The sequence below is a fragment of the Nanorana parkeri genome, unplaced genomic scaffold (genome assembly GCF_000935625.1).
Source record: "Nanorana parkeri isolate BGI_ZX_2015 unplaced genomic scaffold, ASM93562v1 scaffold427, whole genome shotgun sequence".
Classification (NCBI taxonomy): Eukaryota; Metazoa; Chordata; class Amphibia; order Anura; family Dicroglossidae; genus Nanorana; species Nanorana parkeri.
Window position 1 is genome coordinate 143165 of NW_017306695.1, and position 22805 is coordinate 165969.

At 46.4% G+C, this 22805-nt stretch overlaps 1 protein-coding gene across 1 annotated transcript; it reads left to right on the top strand.

The window, feature by feature from the left end:
• The first annotated feature begins 17183 nt into the window (after window positions 1–17183).
• On the top strand, window positions 17184–17744 carry LOC108789885 (protein LDOC1L-like). The gene has a single exon (XM_018560023.1). The coding sequence runs from the start codon at window positions 17184–17186 to the stop codon at window positions 17742–17744; it is 561 nt and encodes a 186-aa protein (XP_018415525.1).
• The last annotated feature ends 5061 nt before the right edge of the window (window positions 17745–22805 follow it).

The following is a 22805-nucleotide window of genomic DNA, read 5'->3' on the forward strand; positions in this document are numbered from 1 at the left end:
TCCGACTGTTTGCAACAGTGAACGCCGAAGATTCACACTCTGCAACCGCAGACCGCAGCGACCAGGGACCAGCACCTCGCAAACCCCACTTAGGGGGTAGCTCTAAGGCACGTCAGGAGGGATTTCTGAGATTGCCGCCCAGGACGGCTAGAGAGTGGACTGCTGTGCTCACCACCATCAGCCATAGGAGACATCCAGGAGTACTCTTCCAAATCGCAAGTACATGGGGACATTGTTGCCATTGACATTGTACTATCCATACTTAAGCCGGGACTGTTGAATCCGTATTGTGTGACCAAGGGAATAACTGTATAACTTGCTTGTAGTCAAGTCCAGCTGACTGTCAGTATAAGGAAGTTACTTGTCTCTCTTAGTATACGTCCACTGGGGTTGCCTGTGCAGTACCGGGTCTCACCACAGTACAACCCAGCAGAAGTTAACCCTCTCTCACCTATTTCATTCAGTTAACATACACAACCTCTCAGTACGGTTTACATGATGTTAAAGGTCTCCTATATTTCTCTACGTTACTAAGTGAGTAATTTGAGACCATCAACTGACCAAACCGCAAGGTACCCTCTCCGCAGTTGTGATCCAAGGCTTGCGCTGCAGAGACGTTACAGATAGGGGCTTTTTAGCCCCCTATGTGATAGCAATAAAGTTAAGTGTAAAAAAAAAAAGAAAGTAAAGTCACATATAAAAAAAAACCACAACAGAAATGTAAACCCCCGCCCCCGCGTGCACACACATATAAACATAAATACGCATTCGGTGTGCCTACATGTCCAAGAGCTGGAAAAAGTCCAGAGGAGGGCAACCAAACTCATTAAAGGGTTCGAGGATCTGAACTATGAAACAAGGATGTTAAAATTAAATATGTTCTCGTTGGAGGTTAGGAGATTAAGGGGGGACATGATTTTCATGTATAAACTATTCAATGGTAACAGCAACCTTAGTAACAAACTGTTTACGGTTAGCTCTGTAACAAAGACCAGGGGGGACATCCAAAAATTGGTGGAAAAATAATTTCAACATACAGGGCGCAAGGGGTTCTTTACAGTTAAAGCGGTTAGGGTCTGGAACTCGGTGCCGCAGGAAGTGATTTCACCTAAGAGTGTGGAATCATTCAAGAAACTCCTGGACGAGTTCCTTGGAGACCGTAACATAAAGGGGTACAGGTACTGCTAAGAGAAAAATCACACATGGACTCATATACACGCACACACCAGCTCATAAATGCACACACGCAATAGGTTGGACTTGATGGATTTATGTCTTTATTCAACCTCAAATACTATGTAACTATGTAACTATGTAACTACATGTGAAAACAACGATTATGCCACACATGTTACATATCACCGCACACATCAGAGTGCGAGCAATAATTTTAAGGCCATTAATCACTGATAATACTAAACTGATGAGCAGTAAAAGCTTTTAAAGGTCAATTTTAGGTATGGAAGTCTTTTACGATTTCCCAGGTGCATGCAATTTTAAAGCTTGACATGTTTGGTGTCTATTTACCTAACATGACCCCATCATTTATATTTTACCAAAAAATTGGGTACTAACAAATGTTTTATAACATGTCATAGGGAAAACTGTTTTTTTTCAACATTTTCAGAACTTTTTTCATTTTATAGTAAAGAATAAAAACCCCAGTGGTGATTAAATACCACCAAATGAAAGCTCTATCTGTCCCCAAAAAAGTATATAAAATTAATTTCAGTACAGTGTTGCATGTCAGAATAAATGTCAGTCAAAGTACAGCAGCGCTGGACAGGAAGGGGGTTTAACACCCCGGTCATGTAGTGGTTAAAATCAGTTGCACATGGCTTAAAATATTGTACGTTAACCAGCATGTTTCTTGCTGATTAGAATTATCCAGTAAACTTTATACTTGTGCTATATAGTAAAACCTTCATCACTGAAATGACCCAGGAATGAGTCTACAATGTCTTTCCCCCTTTACAGATTTTTTTTTTACAGATTAACTTTGATCATATTAGCTACCATAAGATCTTTATAACTGAATTCTAGATTGAAAAGATTGGATGGTATGATATGCAGCAAAATTAAATCGCTATGGAGATGAAATTTCAGTTTAAGTAATGCAGCTGAATGCTATGAGGAGATCATGCATTTGAGCAACACTTAAGGTGCCCATACACCTTACAACCATCGCAAGACTTTTGTCTTGCGATGGTTGTAAGTTAATTTAAAGCTCGTACGATCTGCGGCTTGCGATGACTGCAATGAGGGGCGGGTTCCCGATGACTGCAAACGGGCAGTGTGCACACCGGCCCGTTCGGCAGTTGTCGAACAAGCAGGCCACTAACCCGCTGAGAATCGTACGATTCTCGGCGGGTTTTCAAGCCTTTGTTCGACGGAAGACGTGCGACCGTACAGTAGAAACGGTCGCACGCCTTCCATATCGCGGGATTTCCCGCGATTCTCGTATGATAATCGTACAGTGTAAGGGCACCTTTAAACTAGAGAATAGACAGTGCTATTGGTAAATGTCCTAATGGTTAAAATAACATAACCTTGACTGCATCATAAAACAGAATACTTGTCCAGGATCTTGTAAAATGTAATAATAGCCAGTGATAAAAATGTAATCCAAATATATTTATAAGGAAAACTGTAAAAAAAATTGCTAGCTTTATTCTGGCATTTTATTATTGTTAAAAACTAGGGCAAAGATGGGATGATGGGACATTTGACTTGCATTTATCTTTTTTCCCCCTAATATTTCTATGCATATCTATTCACATGGCACCAGAATACATGTATTCATGAAATTCTGAAGTACCATACTTACAACTTAAATGGATATTTTATTTAGTTATATAGTACTGCCATGCTATGGAGCAATATATAGAAAGAACATTGTACCCTTAAAGTCTAGGCAAAACATTATATTTTAATTCAGTTATAAAACCATTCAAATCATTCCTTTTTTATAGCTAGCATGCATACCTGAACCTGACTTAGTTTCCTGTAATCCCCTTCATAGCAGAATGCACCTAGAAGAGGGAGAGATAATACTATTAGCTGTGTAGCATGACACACTGCTGTCAGACTAGCACTTAAAGTGACATTAAACCCTCAGATTTTTTAACATAAAACAATACTGTAATGTGTGCCTTACTGTAATCCATGGTAGTTTCCCTTCTCTTTGCTGCTCTTCCTTTTAAATCCTCATGTCTTCTCATGCTGGGGGAGAACTTCCCTTTGCAGCTGAGTGCCTCTTCCTGTAGTGCTGGCTCAGGTTGCAAACCTATACACAGACACCATGTAGCCATTCCAGAGACAAGGCAGTCTGCTGCAAAACAGAAGTTCTGCCCAGCATGAGGACAGATACAGATTTAAAAGGAAGAGCAGCAAAGAGAAGGGAAACAACCATGCATTACAGTAAGGCACACATTACAGTATTGTTTTATGTTAACAAATCTGAGGGTTTAATGTCACTTTAAGGTCTGCTGACAGAAGTAATGTGTTGAATGATTACCTAATCCATGAGGTGATGTTACTCTATTGTCCAGTCAGCAGGCTGAAAGTAAGCAAATGACTAATTTTGGTCACAATTGTGGCTATGCTGGCTTGTACAATTGTGTGAAACACAATACTAGTTGAACAGAATTGCAAATCCTTGGGCAAGTTCACCTGTGTCTTTAGCTGTTAGTCTAGAGTTCAGATTTTAGCCAGCCCCTTGTGTTAAAAAAATACATGTTATAACACTATTCACTCTCTTCATGCTCCAGTAATGCCCTATGCATCCTCCTCCATCGCTCCTTGACACCCACTTACTGGTTGAATGACAGTGCATCACACCAAGCTGGGACTCACCGAACCTCATTTACATTTTACCAAATGTTCGCCATTTAATGCAGTACGGACAAGGGAAAATAAGAGGAATGACCCACAATGTCATGTAACTGGCCAGAAGAATACTGGATTTAAGATGTGTATATTGGGAATTTAAGTGTAGGGAAACATAGGGATGGGAGGCTAGGGATGAGCTTAAAGCTTCTGCCTGTACTAGAGATTATAGTCTCTGCTACACTTATACTTATAACAAGGATACATTTAAATTCCCTCTTTATATACAAATGAAGATTCACATGCACAGTGCATAATATTGGACTGGGATGGCCATGACACTTTTACTAAAAACAACATGCCTGTCCGAATCTCATCTTGTAATTGATTAACTCTGAAACTATAGCCTGTGTCATGATAGTGTTGTTTAGTGACAGGTAATCAACCAGCTAAGTAGGGAAGATATTAGCTGTAGATTTCCTGTTAGTAACCAAGCAAGTACATCAGTCATGGATGATTTTTCTTGGGGCACAGGTAGTAAGAAATTGGTAGGTTATTGAGGTGAGTATACATTTACATTTATTTCTATTTGCTTGAAATGTCAGTCCCTCCTCTGTCTGTACCTGGACTTTTTTTATAGTATTTGTTTATGCATTTGAATTGTCCGATATCATTATAGTGGTAGCAGTATCATTAATTATATCATTAATTTTTCTTGAAACTGGAATTTGTTTCACGTTGTGATTAGTAATAGTATTGGGTTCTGTTCTTTTAAGAACACATTTTTCCTTTTATTTGAAAAATCTCTGATTATATTTTTAGTGGTTCAGTTGCATTAGATTTTCTACTCGGAAAACATATAAATAAGATAGCTTGACACTCTTTTAAAAAAAATATGGTGTGATTCCCTGTGGTGTTCATACTTGCAGATGAATTGCTGTACATCTCTTTAGTTTCTGAAACAAAATATTATTTGAAATTGTAATTTATTTCCAACACTATTGTTTATCTATCACTCTTTCTTATATGTGTTCATGAGAAATATTTTAGGTCTCATTAACATATGTATGTTTTAATATGGGTGTAGTGAAAATCTGACTTTACGGGGGTTATTCACAAAGCTGCCGAGTGAATAACCGACCCGAAGTGAGCCAAACGCTGTTCGGCTATTCACTTCAGGCTTGTACAGCTGATTTCAGCCGTATATCGGCTGAAATCAGCCGTACATTGGCTTGCTTCAGGTCGGCCGAACATGTTCAGCATGTTCGGCCGACCCAAAGTGCAGAAGGAGTTCGACTCAGCTGAGTTCGACTCAACATCTGGATCGGCTAAGCCGAACCTGCAGCAGGCTACTCGCTGCTGTTCGGCCTATTCTCATAGATGCAGAACAGCAGTGAGTGAATAGATGAATGCTGCCGAGCGGCATTCGGCTCGGCTATTCTGCTTGGTACCTTCTGTGGTACCGAGCAAAATAGAAAAACAGTAAAAAAAGTGAAAAAAATAATAATGATTGGGTGCAGCTAGCAGTGACAGCTAGCTCCGCCCAACCGTTTTCTATTGGCTGGGACCAGCTGTCATTACAATGAGAACTTGTTGGAGGCGGCGGGATATGAAAGTCAACTCTGCTAAGCTCTCATTCTAATAAAAGAACAGCGTCCGCTGGTTACCTAGTAACCAGTGGACGCTGTCCTGTCATTAAGATGAGAGCTTAGCAGAGTCGGCTTTCATATCACCGCCGGCTCTCCTAAGCTCTCGTCATAATGACAGATCAGCGTCCCTGGTTACCATCTAATGAAGGACTGGGGGCTTAATGCAGGGTGCTGCTACCTCCTCTCCGGTCTATGTGCCCACCAACAAGGTGCCCACCATGATCCCCAGCCTGCCTTACCTCCAGAGCAGCGGCCATTCTCAGCAGGGCAGTCCGGTGTCTGGGCACAACATGTGGGCACAGGCTGGGGCAGAGGGCTCAACCTACAAACCCGGGACCCCTCCCCAGCCGGTGTCTCCCCGCTTCGCCTTCTCCTCCAGCCTCAGTTACATACTGAGAACCTGGCGGAGCCGCCGTGATATCACAGTGGCTCCACCGGGTTCTTAGTGTAATGACAGATGGGAGTGCCTGGTTTCCTGGTAATCAGGGATGCCTATCTGTCATTATTCACAGAACCCGGCGGAGCCGCTGTGATATCACGGCGGCTCCCCCGGGTTCTCAGTGTAATGACAGAACGGCGTCCCTGGTTAACATGTAACCAGGGACACCCATCTGTCATTACACACAGAACACGGCGGAGGCGTTGTGATATTACTGCGGCTCCGACAGGTTCTCAGTGTAATGACAGAACGGCGTCCCTGTGTACCAAGTAACTAGGGATGCCCATCTGTCATTACACACAGAACACGGTGGAGCCGTTGTGATATCACTGCGGCTCCGGTGGGTTCTCAATGTAATGACAGAACGGCGACCCTGGTTACCTGGTAACCAGGGACGCTGATCTGTCTCTGCAAGTGGCCGGAGCCAGCCGTGAGACGACGGCTTGCTCCGCCCAGCTGTCAGAAGCAGTCCGTTCGGCCAGCTTCGAATTTTACCTGGGCTCAGGAAGCATATGCCTTCGGCTCGACTGAGCCCCTCGGCCAACTTCGGGAGCAGTAGGGGTTATAGTCAATAGCCCGTACAGCAGCCCTTCGGTTCTACTGAACCGAAGGGGTCCTGGGGCCGAAGCTAGCTGAAGGATTAACCGAAGCTGCGGCTATATCCTTCGGCAGCTTTGTGAATAACCCCCTATGCATTTTAGGTCTTTAGGGAGGAATGAACATGTTTAGTTTGGTGTTTTGAATGTGGTTAAATGACTGCAGAACACTGTGTATTGAAAATTTAAGTGTCCTCCTACTAAGCTGTCTGAAGTGGAAACCTGTCAGAGGGAGGAGTCTGTTTTAGGTAGATCTAAACTATACATGAATGACATCTAACTTGTAACAGGGTGTTCTACTGGCCATTAGTATTATTCCCTTGGTGAAATTTCCTGAAGTCACCACATGTCCTTATCTGTACAGGTTCTTTTGGGGAGGTTTCATCCTATTGATGTTAGTACTAGGGGGAACCCAACTTAGAACTAATCTGTCCTCTGCTGTATGCTCTGGGCAGAGAGTAAAGGTAGAGTGACTGCCAGCCGTGGCCATTGGGGAGCAGGCCACTGCAAGCTTGTACATCATAAGTGTTTGCCATTTTCAGGTTTAAATATCTTGTTTTTGTTTTTTTGTTGTATCTCAGCATTGTTGTTCTTCTGCAGCTTCCTGATTACCATCTACATACATGTACTCCAGCATTGGTAACATGGCACTTCTCGGGACTGGGTTTGCTGATGGAGACAATGCACCATGCCTGTGTTGTGTGTGCCGAAATAGCCGCTTATTTTAATCCCCTGAAACCCCTGTGACAGCATGACAATGCAGAAGCACAACTGGGAACTAGTGACAGAGTGTTATTACTCTATAACAGGAAATGCCTGAGCAAGGGCCTTCATCATAGGATCACCAGATATTAATAAATGAAAATTCAGATTTAAACAATATTACCATTGCTTTTGAAATGTCATTAACATGTTAAACCTTATATGATATTTGAGTGATTGTGGTAACCTATTATGGTTGTTGAAAAAGGTTGTACAGTAAGATGGGAAAGATTGGGACTCTCTTTTGCCCTTCTTAATGTTTTCAATTAGGGAAGTCCCCAGTTCCACAACAGGTTTCTCACCCTTTGTATTGTTCTACGCATGACAGTCAAGAGGAATCCTGGATGTAATGAAGGAAATATGGGAACAGCAATCACAACAGGGGAAAAATGTTTATAGATTGTATTAACCAGATGAGAAACAAGATGAGAGAGCTGGCTCCAGTGGTAAGGTCTCATATGGAGAGAGCCAAGGCACCTCAACAACATTTGGAAGGCCCGAATAACTAAATTAAATCCTGGTGATAGAGTATTGGCAGGCCCGGCGCTACCGCAAGGCAAGTCAGGGGCCGCCTTACAGCGCTGCAGGGTGAGGGCGGAAAAAACAGGGCATTTTGACAAGTACTTGTACTTGTCAAAATGCCCCGATGTTTGCGCTATGTTTTTGACACGCGCGGCACCTCAGGCAGTCGCCGGCCCCCACCTGGAGCTCCTCCCACCGGACCAGTGCTGACTCGCCGCTGCTCTCCCGCACCAAAGGTAAGTGGAAAAAAAAAACATAGCGCAAACATCGGGGCATTTTGACAAGTACAAGTACTTGTCAAAATGCCCTGTTTTTACAGGGGGTCGGGGGGAGATGTTTCTTCTGCACTCTGGTCAAGCACATGCTTGATCTGCTGTTTTTACCCCCCTCTGCAGCTGGCATTTTGACAGCTTTATGCCCACAAGTGCTCAGAGCTGAGTACTTCTGGGTTCATGCTGTGCAGAGGACATGGGGGATGGATGTTCTTTGATGTCTTCTCACTCAACATGCTGATAATGTGCATTGTGGTCCACAGCTATCAGGGGAAGTGGGAGAGCCAGGGAACCACAAGGTGTGTCCAGCTGGGGGCACACCTAGTGCCTCTACCAGATTATTTTTACTACAGTGCTGGGAGTCTGCATGAAAAATAGAAGCTCGGCCATGAGCTTATTTTAACCACTGGAAGGCCATGACGTAGAGCATACATCCACATATCTGTTTGTCTGACTGTCTGTCTGTCTATCTATCTAATTATAAAGCAATGTATCCATAGTCACATATCTATTTTAATGCTGTGCAGATACAAAGCAGCTATTTCTTCAGGCTTTCAGAACCAGTTCACACACTTTCTGCAGAAACTGTAACTGCTCCGGGCATAAATCAGATAAGTGAATTCAAACGTCTTAGTATCTCATTAACATGCTAAATCATTGCAGACATGGGAGGACACAACATGCATCTTTTATTTTAAAATATACTAATTAAAGCTTACACAATATGTAGAGTAATTTGGCATTTTCCTCACACACTCTAACAAGTCAGTAAGACTGAAAACAAAACATGTGGAAAGCAATTAAAGATCATTGATTAGCTCCTGTGTGAGTGAAATATAGTTCTATTAAATGATAGCATACAAGCTACAAAACTTGAAAAGATGGAAGATAAGAGTGCACAAACCAAGAGAAATATATCTCCCAATTAAATTGGCATTATATATGGTATATATATATATATATACAGTATCTACAGTGGTGTATTTAGGTTTGGGGCTGCCCTAGGCAAGACAAAACTCGGGCGCCCCCCCACATACACTAAATTTACCCCACCTGGCTGTGGTCTCAGGTGGGCTCTGCAGGGTCTGTGGTGGTCTCTACAGGATCTGTGGTGGGCTCTGCGGGGTCTCAGGTGGGCTCTGCAGGGTCTCAGGCTGCTAAGCCCACCATAGACCGCGCAGAGCCCGCCACAGATCCTGCAAAGCCCCCCTGAGACCCGGCTGAGCCCTTCACAGATCCTGCACAGCCCCACTGAGACCCTGCAGTCCACCATAGACCTCACAGAGCTCACCCCAGATCCTGCAAAGCCCCCTTGGGACCCAGCAAAGCCCCCCACCGATCCTGCTGAGACCCTGCAGGATCTCAGGGGGGCTCTGCAGGATCTGTGATGGGCTTTGCAGGCTGCAGAGCCCCCTATGAATCCTGCAAATTCCCCCTGAGATCCGGCAAAGTCCCCCCACAGATCCTGCAAAGCCCCTGAGACCCGACAAAGCCCCCCACAGATCCTGCAGGATCTCAGGGGGGTTGTGCAGGATCTGTGCTGGGCTTTGCAGTCTGCAGAGCCCCCTATGGATCCTGCAGAGCCCACCAAAGAGTATTGCACAGCACACCTGAGACTCTTTTGTGGGCTGTGCAGAATCTATGCTGGGCTCTGCCAGCACAGTCCTCTTACCTTGCACGGCCTGACCTCTTTGGAACACAGCCTCCTCATCCTTGTAGCCCGACACGGCCTCCTTGTCATCTTCACCAGTCGACTAGAGCTCCGTCTTCGGCCCCCCGCCTCTTCCGTCTCAGGGGCTACTCGACAATTTTTTATCTCTCTGGGGGGCCGCTCAAAATAAGGTCCTATGCATATCTGTAGGTTTAGGTGTGATTAGGGATTCCTGCATCAGAAACTGGCATTTTACTGCATCAGGAATCCCTAATCATTGAGGCAGCACGGCTGTGGTCTGCTGCAGACCTCATCAATCGATCATGCACAATCCTTTCGGCCAGCATTCACTGAAAGAGCGCTGGCCGAAAGGATCCGGGTGCCGGTGCAGACTCAGCTACACGGTCTGCATCCAACAGAGATGCAGACCGTGTAGCTGCTCCTGCAAGTCAGGTACGCGGTCCTTGACTGCGTACCTGACTTGTGAGCTGGCTGCGGGCCACAAAGTACCGGCTCGCGGGCCGGTACATTCGCCGCCCTGGCGGAATCTGCCGCCTTGTTTGCCTCGCTGAAGATACGCCCCTGAGTATATACCATTAACTATTCCTGTATATACCCCTTCTTCTTTCTCATTTGTCTATTTGTCTGATGAAATGATCATACAATATAAGGATATCATCATTAAATGGGATATGTTGGCAAAATAAAAAAACACACTCAGGTGATTGCTAAACATTGTGCTTATATGTGTGCCTTAAATTAAAGGGTTATTAAACCCTCCGGTGTTTTTACATATATCTACTGCTTGCTAGCAGCAGTAGATATATGCAAAAAGTTTAAAAAAAACACTTTAAAAGCGGTTTAAACTTACCCCTGTCTTCGCCACGCGCTCCCGTCCGAAAATGCTTGGGAGGCTGCAAAGCATCTTGGGGCGGGCGCATGCGCAGTTCGGATTTTCGGCCGGTAGACGAGGAGAGACACAAGGTAAGTCTATGGACGCGTGCACCCGCATGCAGACACCATGGGACAGAAAGTGCCAGCAACGACAGAGGAGTCAGCGCTGGATCGGAGACCCGCAGCAGTGCTGGAGAGAAGGCTGAAAAGGACAGAAAAGAAGAGGAAGATCGGATTAAGAGACATCATTTAAGGTAAGTGCTTTAATTAACATTGGGGGAGGGAAAAAAGTTTTTGACTTTAATGTTACTTTAAATCACTTAGAATGGATGCTGCCCCTTTGCGTTTAAAAGTTTTAGTTTCCTGCAGAATGAGCTGGACCCCTGAGTACTGGTCCTAATATCCTGTTTTTTGGGTGGTTCCTTTCCCTTGCAGGATACTATGGAGTGTGCTAATAAGCTGTGTGTGTCTCCGCCAACACAAAGCTGTGTGTGTCTCCGCCACAGCAGGGCAAGCCTCGCCCCTGCTCCTCACTCCTCCTTCTCTTCTTCATTTTCCAAGCTAGTAGATGGGCAGCTTTTAGACACTGCACTGTCCCTTCTGATCTTGTACTGGATAGGAAGTTCAGAAAGCTGAACTGAGAGAGTTGGAACCAGCGGTACAGAAACATGATAAATATAAGTGCTTGGGCAAAAATTTAACGAACAATTTTATTGGTCAATGTATATTTGTTTGATCTGGACTTTAATACTACTTTAAAACTACTCTATGTAAGCTAAAATAAGTTTATCACAATTCTATACAAGCTATTGCAGTATGTGGCAGTATGGTAACCTGTTGGCATTCTGTACTCTTTATACGAAACTCCAATAGAAATATTATTTCCTGATTGTCTGATTGGCTCACCACTTTTGCTAGAAGTCTGCACTTAGTAACAAGTCAAATTACAGACATCCTTATCAATGCGTGTTTTTTTTTTAAATTTTCCCCAAATTTTTGGTAAAAAGCGATATAACTATTTTGGCTAAATGCAGTGGAGTCAATAGGAATGCCAAAATTAAAGGGGTATTGTGGTTTTCAAAGGCTCATTAAGATTTAGATAACACTCTTATTTGTTCCTGATTGTTAATGGTAATCAGAGCTATTGGAGAAAGTCTGGTCTGAAAGCTACTAGTTTCGTATAGGGGAAATGGTTATAGGTTATAGGTCGTATAGGTTAATGTTCCCTTAGCATGAGGAATTGTGTTAGGGAGTGTTAATCTAAAGACTGTGTACAGGAAGCGGTAAAAGCCCCTTCAACTTCAATTTGGTAGTCTTGAAAACATGTCTTAATGGGTGTTCTGACTTAAAAAGTTAGGAATTATAGGTTTACCTACCTGCCATATCAAAATTGGACACAAGATGGTGCTGAAGGAAAATATCTCTGCTTACAGTAGCTAAAGGACTGTTCTGCTTTAATAAAGTTCCCAGCATGCAGCAGCTCGTGAAGAAGGAAACAGGTGCATTCCGGGAGTCAGACTCCATTTTACAGACAGAGGAAGAGACTTCACTATTATCCTAACCTTGTGTCTGGAGGAAAGCGCCCAAATTCCCTCTGAGGCAGCATCACTGGACTTGTTTCTGTCTGTATTTGCAAGCTGTCACTATATTTACCTGTTTTACATATTAATTGTATGTTTCCATGTTCTTTCCTTACCAGTTTCACCTAGTTTTGTTAATAAAGCATCAAGATTTCACCCACCTGACCTATTGCAGAATAGGAGGGTTTAGCTGCATGTTGAGCTATACACAGGCCACAGCGTACGTGTAGCAAGTACAGAACAATGGAAGAGATGGATGTAGGTTGAAACATGCTCAAGCAGGCTCTCAGCAATCTTTAGCATGCTGTTGGTTGTGAGTTGCCTTCATTTGTTATGATGTTTTTGTGATATCAAAAGAAGATTGGAAATGACAATAAATTGTCTGAAATGTACACATGTATGGAGGCATATATACAATTTCGCCTATTGTATTTTTTCCTTGTAGCCAAAAGTTGTCCATGTGTATAAATAGTCCAATTGTACACTCTATTACAATTACCAACAACAGTAAAAATAGACTGTTCAATTTTTATTCTAGCAGCTAGTCCCATGTACAACATAGTTGTTGTAATTCTAAAGGAGATTATACAATCATATTGGAACCTCTGTGGCCAGTTTAAGACATTGAAAGCTCTATCACCATCTAAATATTTTCTATGTAGCATAATGTTGGCCATAAACATGGAAACGTTCAGGGCAGTTTAACTATTTCAAGCAGGCTTTTTATTGCTGATGTGAAACAATCAAACTGGCTCAATGGATGGAATCACCTGAAAACTGACTGCCTCTATGACCAGAATAGACTATTAAGATCTTACGCCTTTGCTAGCCATACACATAGCAATTTCTGGACATTTTTGCAATTTTCAACCGGCTTTTGATTGCAAAAATTATCAACTATTTTAAGACAACCTACCATTGTTCCTGCTACACACATAAAAATCTCAACATATTGGGACAATTTTTTGCTATCCAGATTTTTTGTGGAAAACACAGTTTGAAGGCTTATGTACCTCAGACCCCTATACCACTGGTGTTGTTTTCTTTTGTCCAACTTCTTGCAGCCTCCCAATCTTCTCACATATTCAATGCTGCTAAATGGGTGATTGTGCATTCTTGGAAGACCCCCACACTTTTTTTCAGCTATTTTTTTATGATATGCCCCATATCTTCTTTTCGAAGCTCACAGCTCATCAAGATGACACAATGGGCACATTTGATATATATTTGATGCTTGGATAGATTGCTTTCTCCCCCTTAAATTTTCAAAGGCACTCCCTACACCTATGGCTGGACCTATTTGGGATGCTATCCAGGCTCCGAAGTAGGTTGCACTCCTTCCTTCTTTCCTTCCTTCCTTTACCACCATTCATTATTCCTCTTGTCTTTCCCTCTGCTTCTGCTTCTGCTCCTGTTACCCTAGTTTCTAAATGTCAGGTTAATGTCGGTCCCCCCATGTTGAGCTGTCATTTGGCACCCATATATTCTGGGTTTTGTTGCCTTATCCTACTTGTGTGTTTTGGGTGCTGTTGCATCCTTTGTTCTTGTGACTATTCCTTGACTCTTTGCATTGGAAACCAGTTGTTGTCTTTGTTATTTTATGCACATAATTTTTCCTTTCTGTATGATCTTTCATGTTGCTTGCTGTATTATATATGTTCACTGAGCTTGTTATGCCAAAATTAATAAACATTTATTGAACAAAAAAATCACCTATTATTGTAGGTTGTCTTCATCCTTCGGATTGATGTGTAGATAGATGTGTTTCACAGTATAGACGTGTCTGAAAAATGTCAGGTCTTTATCAATGTTTTGTTACCAAAAGATCAAAATGTTGCTCTCCTTTTACGTACTGTTATAAAATTATCAGAAAATGTATGGTCTGTTGCCAACAATGAACAAAATGAAATAAAATTTTGTAAATGTGACTTAAGATGGCCTATGGCATGTATTTAGGAGAAAGCTTTTGAATGAAATTCATCTTGTTGAGTGAGCTTACATAAAAACATGTGAAGTTAACACATAAAATGTGAAACATCTCACTTTTTAATAACGTGGTTAGAGCACATCATATATATTTTACCAGTGTCAGTTTCTAATTTTCCATCTGGCATAATTTTGTTTTTATGATCTGCTATTTTCTTTCTGGCTTTTGGTACACTACATTAATTTTCACAAGGTCATGCTGTTGAATATTTTATTAATATTTAATTTAAAAATAATTACACTTGCCGGTAGTTCTTCTTCCTTGTGTAGATATTATATATTGGGAAAGATCTACAAAAAAAAAGAGTTCAAAATGCTAATATTCTGTTAAATAAATGTATTAGTGAAGATGGTCAGCTGGGCAAAGTGAATTATATTCACATGGCCAGGCTGACAGGTAAGCAGTCAAGGTGCTTGCCTCAGGCACAAGAACTGAAGGGGGGCAGTCTTTCCGGGACTTGCATTTTCAGTCAACTAACATTTTTTAACTAGTCACAGTGGAAAATCTGAAAATAAAAACTTCCCTGTCCCTGCCCTTTCTCTGTCCTGTGTTTAGCTCATCCGTCAGGTGGTTAGCTTCTCCATCTTCCTTTCACTTTCCAGCACTTGTATCTGGAAAGACTTCAGCATGTGCTGATTTAACACAGCAGAGAGACTGCCAGATATTTTACCCTATTGGTGGGGGTAGGGATTTGTTCATGTCCGAGAAGATACTGCTGTAAGCATTTTTTGGCTGTGGGGTGGATATGGTCCTGGTAGGGTGATTCAGACTGTTGAGCAAAAATTAATCTTCACTTATTGCAGTTACTTCTTTTCCTCCACTTGTCTCTGTTCTGACATCTGCTGCTCTCCAGTCCCCTTTCAATCTTCAGCCACTGGTTTAAAGGTTTTGAAAATATTGAGCTGTGGTGGAATCTAAGGAAGATTGAAGAGGGCATGCTGAGGTCCTAAGTGGTGGGCCGAGGTAGCAAGTGTGTGGAGATCAGGCACTGTCACTAGGGATCCTGTCGGAATGAGATATGTAATTTGTGATGGCTTAGACAAGGTTTCAATGCCTTCAACAACCTGTAACTGACCTAGCGGGAAAAAAGGGAGGAGGGTGGAGATGTAGTTTTGCATCTTTCTCTTGGCTGCTAGAGCACCTTGTCCTGTCACTGTAAATCTATGTAACTATAGAAACAAAAAAAGCTGAATGGATACACGAAGTGGATATTCTCTCTCCCAAGTGGTTGAATGTAAATTTGGAATCATATTTGTTTTGGTAAAATAATATTTTTGCAATTTTTAGGCTTTTTTAAACTATATTTTTACCTTCTTATCTTGCCAGTAACACACTTCTTGTTCTAGGATCACATCAATTATTCACTGTACTGTATCTATGGAAGAGCATCTTTGTCACTCTAGAATAAGAAAGGTGTTAGCACTGCAGAAAACCTAATGGTTCCTAATCAAATTGTAATAGGCCCACTTTGACAGGCAGATAGAAATTGGGCAGTAGTTCGCTGAGGCTGTCCTTGTTCTCACTGATCCAAAACTGCCTGCTGCTGACCAATTTCTATCAAACACTTGTTAAGAATTAGATCCTACTGTACTTTATTAGAGACACATAGCTCAGGATGACATTTTAGGATGAAAATCATTATACTGTAGAGGATACAGCAGTTTAAAGTAAGCTGGTGCAGGACAGTTTAAATCTGTGATAGTAGACATAACCAGTATATTGCTAACTTGTCTTTTTACTATGGGGATAGGGGGCGCAGTAAATATGACTGATATAACTTGAGGTGGTTTAGGTGCACATTGTTCTTGCACTTTGTAGTGAATGCTGCTCGCACCCTACATCTAAAAAATACCCTGTCAATATAAAATTCAAATCAACATCCTTCCCAAAGAAATGAAAACTAATAAATAACTACCACTGAAACAAAAGCTTTTTTTAACAGCCTTTTTTTAGAGGCCTTGCAGCAATAAAAATCAAAATACAAAAAGCTGTTTGACATAAAAAAACCTATTTTACCCCCAAAATAAAAAGAACCAAAAAAGTGAAGCAAAGGGATTGATTGCACAAAAGGCTAGCAATTAGAATCAAAGTGTGGAGGTGGAGGAAGGGGTCAATTAATAATAACAGTGACCACCAATGCTGGTGGTTATATTTGCATCCACTGACCACCAATGTTGGGGGTTATTTTTGCGTCCACTGGCACCAATGTTGGGGTTATTTTTGCATCCACTGGAACCAATGTTGGGGTTATTTGTGCATACAATGCTGGAGATTATTTTTGCATCCACTGGAACCAATGTTGGGGTTATTTTTGCATCTACTAGAACCAATGCTGGGGATTATTTTTGCGTCCACACGAACAAGTGTCAGGAAGCAGGGGGTGTTACCTCTGCTTGGGGACCACGGGCATGGCGCAGGGCACGAGTTCCCCTTCAGCTCGGTAGAACACCTGGTGCCTGGGGTGCGCATGCGCGAGTCGCGCGGCGTGTGCGCATGTGCAGTACGCAGGCTGCGCCCGCATCCCCGGGAGCGCGAGCATAGCGCTCCTGTGTCATCGGGCTATCAGGTGTGAGCCTTGCTGGGGGAGGTTCCCAGTACACACCTTCCATCTTCCTCGCCTGCCACTGGTTCCCGGGGAGGGAAGCGTCCTGGTTGCCTCGGTGACCAGGGGGGTGGTCCTACCTCCCCTGGCTATAAAAACCTGGCCTGAGGTCTGGCTTATTGCTGAGTTATTCCACCTTATTGCGAACACCTAACCTCCCTGCTGATCCTCTGGTTTCCTTGTTGCCCCTTCGTATCCTTCCCATTTGCTGACCCTTGGGCTGTCTTTCGCCTTAGAAACTTCGCTGCCTGCCTCGACCCGGATTGGACATTGACTACCCCTCTTGGATTACCCCTAAACTTGTACCTCGTTTCTGGACTGTATGCTGCTTACTGCGAGTGGGTTCCTCATCTCGCTACTAGCTCCCTGGTACATCTGACATAATAACTCAGCCTTATACCATGGAACCCGCAGAAGCGGTGGATGCCGTGACGGCCCTGACCCAGCAACTTACCCTCATGACGCAGGCCTTCCAGGAGATGCAGGCCAGTCATGAGCACCTGCTACAAAGGGTGGCCACGCAGGAGCAACGCATCGCAGAGTGTACCGCGCTACCACCCTCGACTCCCCCTACGCTGACACGCACCCTGGAGGTGGTCTCTAGCGAGCCGTCGGTCAGCCTCCCTGAACGGTTTTCAGGCGACCGGAGGAAGTACCGCTCCTTCATTATTTCCTGCGAGCTGTTGTTTTCCCTGAAGCCTCGCACATATGCCACGGACTTCGTCAAGATACGCACAGCGATTTTCTTGCTTGCAGGGCCTCCCCAGACCTGGGTGCACCAACTCCTACAGGCCGATGACCCAGTGCTGGCATCCTGGGAGTCCTTTGCCGCAGCTTTGCAAAGACTTTATGATGACCCCCTGCGTTCTTCAACCTCCAGGGGTACCTTGCGCACCCTCCGCCAGGGCAGACGTCTGGTGGAGGATTACATCATGGTATTTCGTGAGGTAGCCCCGGCTTGAACGAGGTGGCCTTGATTGACCAGTACCGCATCGGCTTGTCCGAGTAGCTCAAGGATGAGCTCGCCCGCACCGGGGTGTCGGGCTCCTTGGGAGGCCTGATGGACTCAATGACCCACCTGGATCGCCACTTCCGGGAGAGACGACGGGAGCGATAACAGACCTCGCCTCCGGCCGGAGTCCTTACTGCTTCTGGTTCCGGTATCTGTTCCTACGGCGGCAGACGGTAACCAGGGGGAGCCGATGCACATCGGGGCTGTTCGGGGTCCCCTGTCCACGGTGGAGAGAACCAGGAGACAAACACTGCATCTGTGCTTATACTGCGCAAAACCGGGCCATTTCCTGAATGACTGTCCCATCAAACCCCCTACAGGTAGGCCGGAGACACCCACAGTATGCATTAACCTACCTATGTATAACAACTCGTCTCATCTCACCATCCCTGTTTCCCTGCAGCTGGACAAGAACGATATTGGCCTCTCTGCCATCATTGATTCGGGCGCAAGCAGCTGTTTTATGGACAAGAACCCATCCCAGCTGCATCTGGTGGATGGCAGCACCCTAAAGACGGGACCTATCTCCATGGAATCCCATCCCTTGCTCCTCCGCATCGGTAATCACCATTCCGAGAAGATCGTGTGGGACATCGTGCCTTCCTCTTTGTTTCCAGTCATTCTAGGCATTCAGTGGCTTAGAAGACACAACCCAACGATCAACTGCACCTCTGGTTCCATCACCTTCACGCCCCCCCTCCGGGCACGCGTCTCCGGCTCCGAGCCCTCCTACGGTTCTGGACACCGTCGTACACAGACCGCCTGACAAATATCGGGACTATGCCGACGTTTTTGAAAAGAAGGGAGCAGACGCCTTGCCGCCACACAGGCCTTATGATTGCCCCATTGACCTGCTCCCTGGAGCCCCACTGCCGTACCGGCGCCTGTATAATCTGTCCGAACCTGAGACCAGGGCCCTGAAGGACTACATAGAAGAGAGCCTAGCTAAGGGGTTCATCCGCCCCTCGACCTCTCCAGTCGGGGCCGGCATCTTCTTTGTAAGAAAAAAAGATGGGGGTCTCCGGCCCTGTGTCGATTACCGGGCCCTGAACGACATCACCAAGAAGAACCGGTACCCGCTCTCCCTCATTCCCGACTTGCTGGACAGAGTCAAGGATGCCCGTTTCTTCACTAAAATCGACCTCCGGGGGCCTACAATCTCATCCGTGTCAAGGAGGGGGGTGAGTGGAAGACAGGAAGGCAGCATTCCGCTCACGGTTTTGGCACTACGAGTACCTTGTCATGCCCTTCGGGCTCTGTAACGCCCCCGCTACATTTCAGTGCTTCGTCAACGACGTCTTCCGTGACCTGTTGGATACCCATGTTGTGGTATACCTGGACGATATCCTTGTCTTTTCCAGAACACTGCCACAACAAGAATGGCATGTCAAATCAGTGCTCCAGCGTCTGCGGACTCACAATCTCTATGGCAAGCTTGAAAAAAGCACCTTCGAAGTCTCGTCCATCGAATTCCTGGGCTACATCCTATCCCCAGGCCGAGTGGAGGTGGACCCCAGGAAGATCCAGGCCGTCCAGAATTGGCCTGTCCCTCGCAATCGGCGAATGGTGCAGCAGTTCATTGGCTTTGCCAATTTTTACCGATGATTCATTCGGAACTTTTCAGCGATCTGCACTCCCATCACTGCGCTGACCAGGAGCAACGCCCTGTTTGAATGGACCCCGGCGGTCCAACAGGCATTCCAGCACCTCAAGAGGCTGTTCACACAGGTACCTATCCTGGTACAACCGGACGCCTCTCGCCCGTTTTTTCTAGAGACCGACGCCTCCGAGGGGGCCATCGGGGCCGTTCTCTCCCAGGTCCAAGGGGAGAAGCAGCTTCTCCATCCCATTGCCTTTTATTCCTGCAAACTCACCGGGCCGAACGCAACTATGATGTGGGCGAGAGGGAGCTGCTCGCCATCAAGGACGCCCTGGAGGAATGGAGACATTTGCTGGAGGGAGCCAAAAACCCTGTGGTGGTGTACACCGACCATCGCAACCTCGAGTATCTCTGCAGTGCCAAGCGACTGCGTCCCCGACAAGCCAGGTGGGCTCTCTTTTTATCCTATCGACCGGGATCCAAGAACGGCAAGGCCGACGCCTTGTCCCGTATGTGCTCCTCTGAGGCCGACCCTGCACCTCCGGAACCGATCCTGCCAGCCGCATACTTTCTGGCCACCCAACACTCCTTGATCGAGAGGATCAGACGGGCCAGTACGCCAGCTCCAAAGGAGGCAACCCATCTGCCGGTAAGGCAGGGGCTTCGCTACCACCAACAGTGGATCTATGTCCCAGTCCCCCAGTGACTGCCTGTATTACAGCATCACCATGAGCACCCCACAGCGGGCCACCGAGGTAGGCGCAACACCACGGAATGCATCCTACGTTGGTTTTGGTGGCCCTCTTTGGCAGCCGACATACGCTCCTTCATAGAGTCTTGTTCCGTGTGTGCACTCCACAAACGTCCCACCTCAAAACCCGTTGGGTTGTTACAGCTTCTGCCAGTGCCAACCCTTCCATGGCGCAACATAGCAATGGATTTCATCATGGACTTACCTCCTTCGCAAGCCTGTACCACCATTATGGTGGTGGTAGACAGATGTACCAAGATGTCCCACTTCATTCTGACCTTCGGTCTCCCGACGGCCCAACAAACCGCGAACTTGTTCCTATGACATGATTCTCCCGGCTCTCCCCCTTGATGTCCCCGTGCCTGAAGTGGCTCAGTGGCTCCGGCACCTCCGAGAACTGAGGCGGACCCTAACGCAACAACTCCAGGGCTCTCAGCAGCGACACAAGACGCAGGCAGACCGTAGACGCATGGAGTCCCCCAGATACAAAGACGGGGACAAGGTGTGGCTTTCCACACTGCACCTCAAGCTGTCCTGTCACTCCCGAAAACTGGGACCCCGTTTCCTTGGTCCCTTCGTGATCGTGAGTATGGTCAACAACGTTGCTGCCAAGCTCCGGTTGCCTGCATCCCTGGGAATCCACCTGGAATTCCACGTGTCCTTGTTGAAGTCATTCCGTGCCAACCCATTCCCGGGCCAGGCGCCTGCTCCGCCACCTCCCATTCAGCTGAATAACGATGATGAGTACGAAGTCCAGGAGATCTTGGACTCCCGCCGCCGGCGTGGGGTCCTTGAGTATCTCGTCCACTGGAAGGGGTATGGTCCCGAGGAGCGATCCTGGGAGCCCTCGGGGAATGTCGATGCGGACGCCAAAGTGAGGGCGTTCCATCGGGCTCGCCCCGAGAAGCCTTCCCCTGGTCGCATCCGGAGGCCGCTCTTTGGTGGGGGGCTCTGTCAGGAAGCCCTGTAGGTGGCAGTGTGTCACGGGAGCCAGGAAACCAGACCACACAGAAACGCAGGTAAAATACAGGTGTTTATTTAAAGGAACATAAATAAACATTCATCAGGGAGCAGCGAGGTCAGGAACAAGCCGGTCAAGTCCAATGTGGGTACATCTGCCGAGCCGGGATCACGTCCAAAGCGGGTAGTCGTCCAAGCTAGGGTCAAGTCCAAAGCGGGTAGTCGTCCAAGCCGGAATCGAGTCCAATGCGGGTACGTCTGCCGATGCGGAGGATCGAGAGCCAGAGGAAACGTCAGCCGGACCGGATCATACACAGGAACACACAAAGGAACTCAGATCGCCAGAGATGCACCTTGGAGCACAAACGCAAGGGCAATGAACCTGAATCCGGAGCAGACTGATATAGTCAGGTGTTGCCACATCATCACTGTGCGACGCCCAGGCAGCAGGCAAGCAGTGATGCAATCAGAGGATATAAAAGAGACTGCAGTCTGCACATGTCCAAAATGGCTGCCACCATGAGGACAATGGCTGCCACCATGAGGACCATGTGGGGCCCAAAGCAGCTGCCCCTTGAGCCCGCTGCCAGCAGAAACTTGCCGATAGGATCGCCCGCGTAGCGCAGGGATCGGCAAAGTGTCCGTACCGCCTCGGTCGTACCGTAGAATCAGCACAGGAAAAAAAAACCTTCCTGCCCACATGCAGGAAGGGTTTTTTTTTCCTCAGGGGCAGCCGCGGAACTCTCACAGCTGGAGGCTGAGCAGCAGAGCCTGTGTCACTGCACATTACTCCTAGGGGTCCGACGCCCCTATGAATAATAGGGGCGCCTTGTTTGCCCCGTCGGAACAGCACATCACCTCGCTCGCAGTCAGGTAACGTTGCGAGCTCTCAGCCCTGCCACTGTCAAACTGAGACTCTCAGTTTGACAATGACAGTGCTGAGCGCTTATACGTTTCCTCGATCGTCTGTGCGGTCCATTCACTCGGTCTTCTGGAGCTCTGCCCACCAGCCAATGAGAAATGACCTCACCCCTCCCATCCACCACACCAGGATCTCTGGCTGGGAGTTTGGAGTTTATCTTCAGCAGCAGATGGAGACTATGTCGGCACCGCCTGGTCCTGCCTGCTCCCACCCCCGAGACACGGCCAGCACAGTACTGGTGAGTGGCGGCCTGGAGAGCCCTGAGGAGAGCGCTGTGGAGAGCGCTGGTTTAACCAGGGCCCTGTGGGGTCTCACTAGGGCTCTGTGGGGTCTAACAAGGCTGGTTAGATCCCACAGTGCCCTGGTGAGACCCCCACAGGCCTGCTACCCTGGTGAGGCCCCCACACAGCCCTGGTTTAGCCAGGCCTCTGCGAGGGTCTCACCAGGGCTCTGTGGGGGTCTCACCAGCCCTGGTTAAACCCCACAGAGCCCTGTTGGGACCCTACAAAGTCCTGATGAGACCCTATAGAGCTCTGAAGGGCTCTTTGGGATTTCACCAGGGCTCTTTGGGCTCTCACCAGGGCCCTGTGGGGTCTAACCAAGCTGGTTAGACCAAGCTGGTTAGACCCTACAGAGCCCTGGCGAGACCCTACAGAGCCATGGTGAGACCCTACAGAGCCCTGGCTTAACAAAGGCTCTGTGGGGTTTTACCAGGCTTTGTGTGGTCTAACCAGTCCCCACAGAGCCCTGGTGAGCCCTCACAGAGCCCTGGTTAAAC

Coding starts and splice junctions, on each gene's coding strand:
- LOC108789885 (XM_018560023.1), top strand. CDS start 17,184: ATGGAACCCGCAGAAGCGGTGGATGCCGTGACGGCCCTGACCCAGCAA.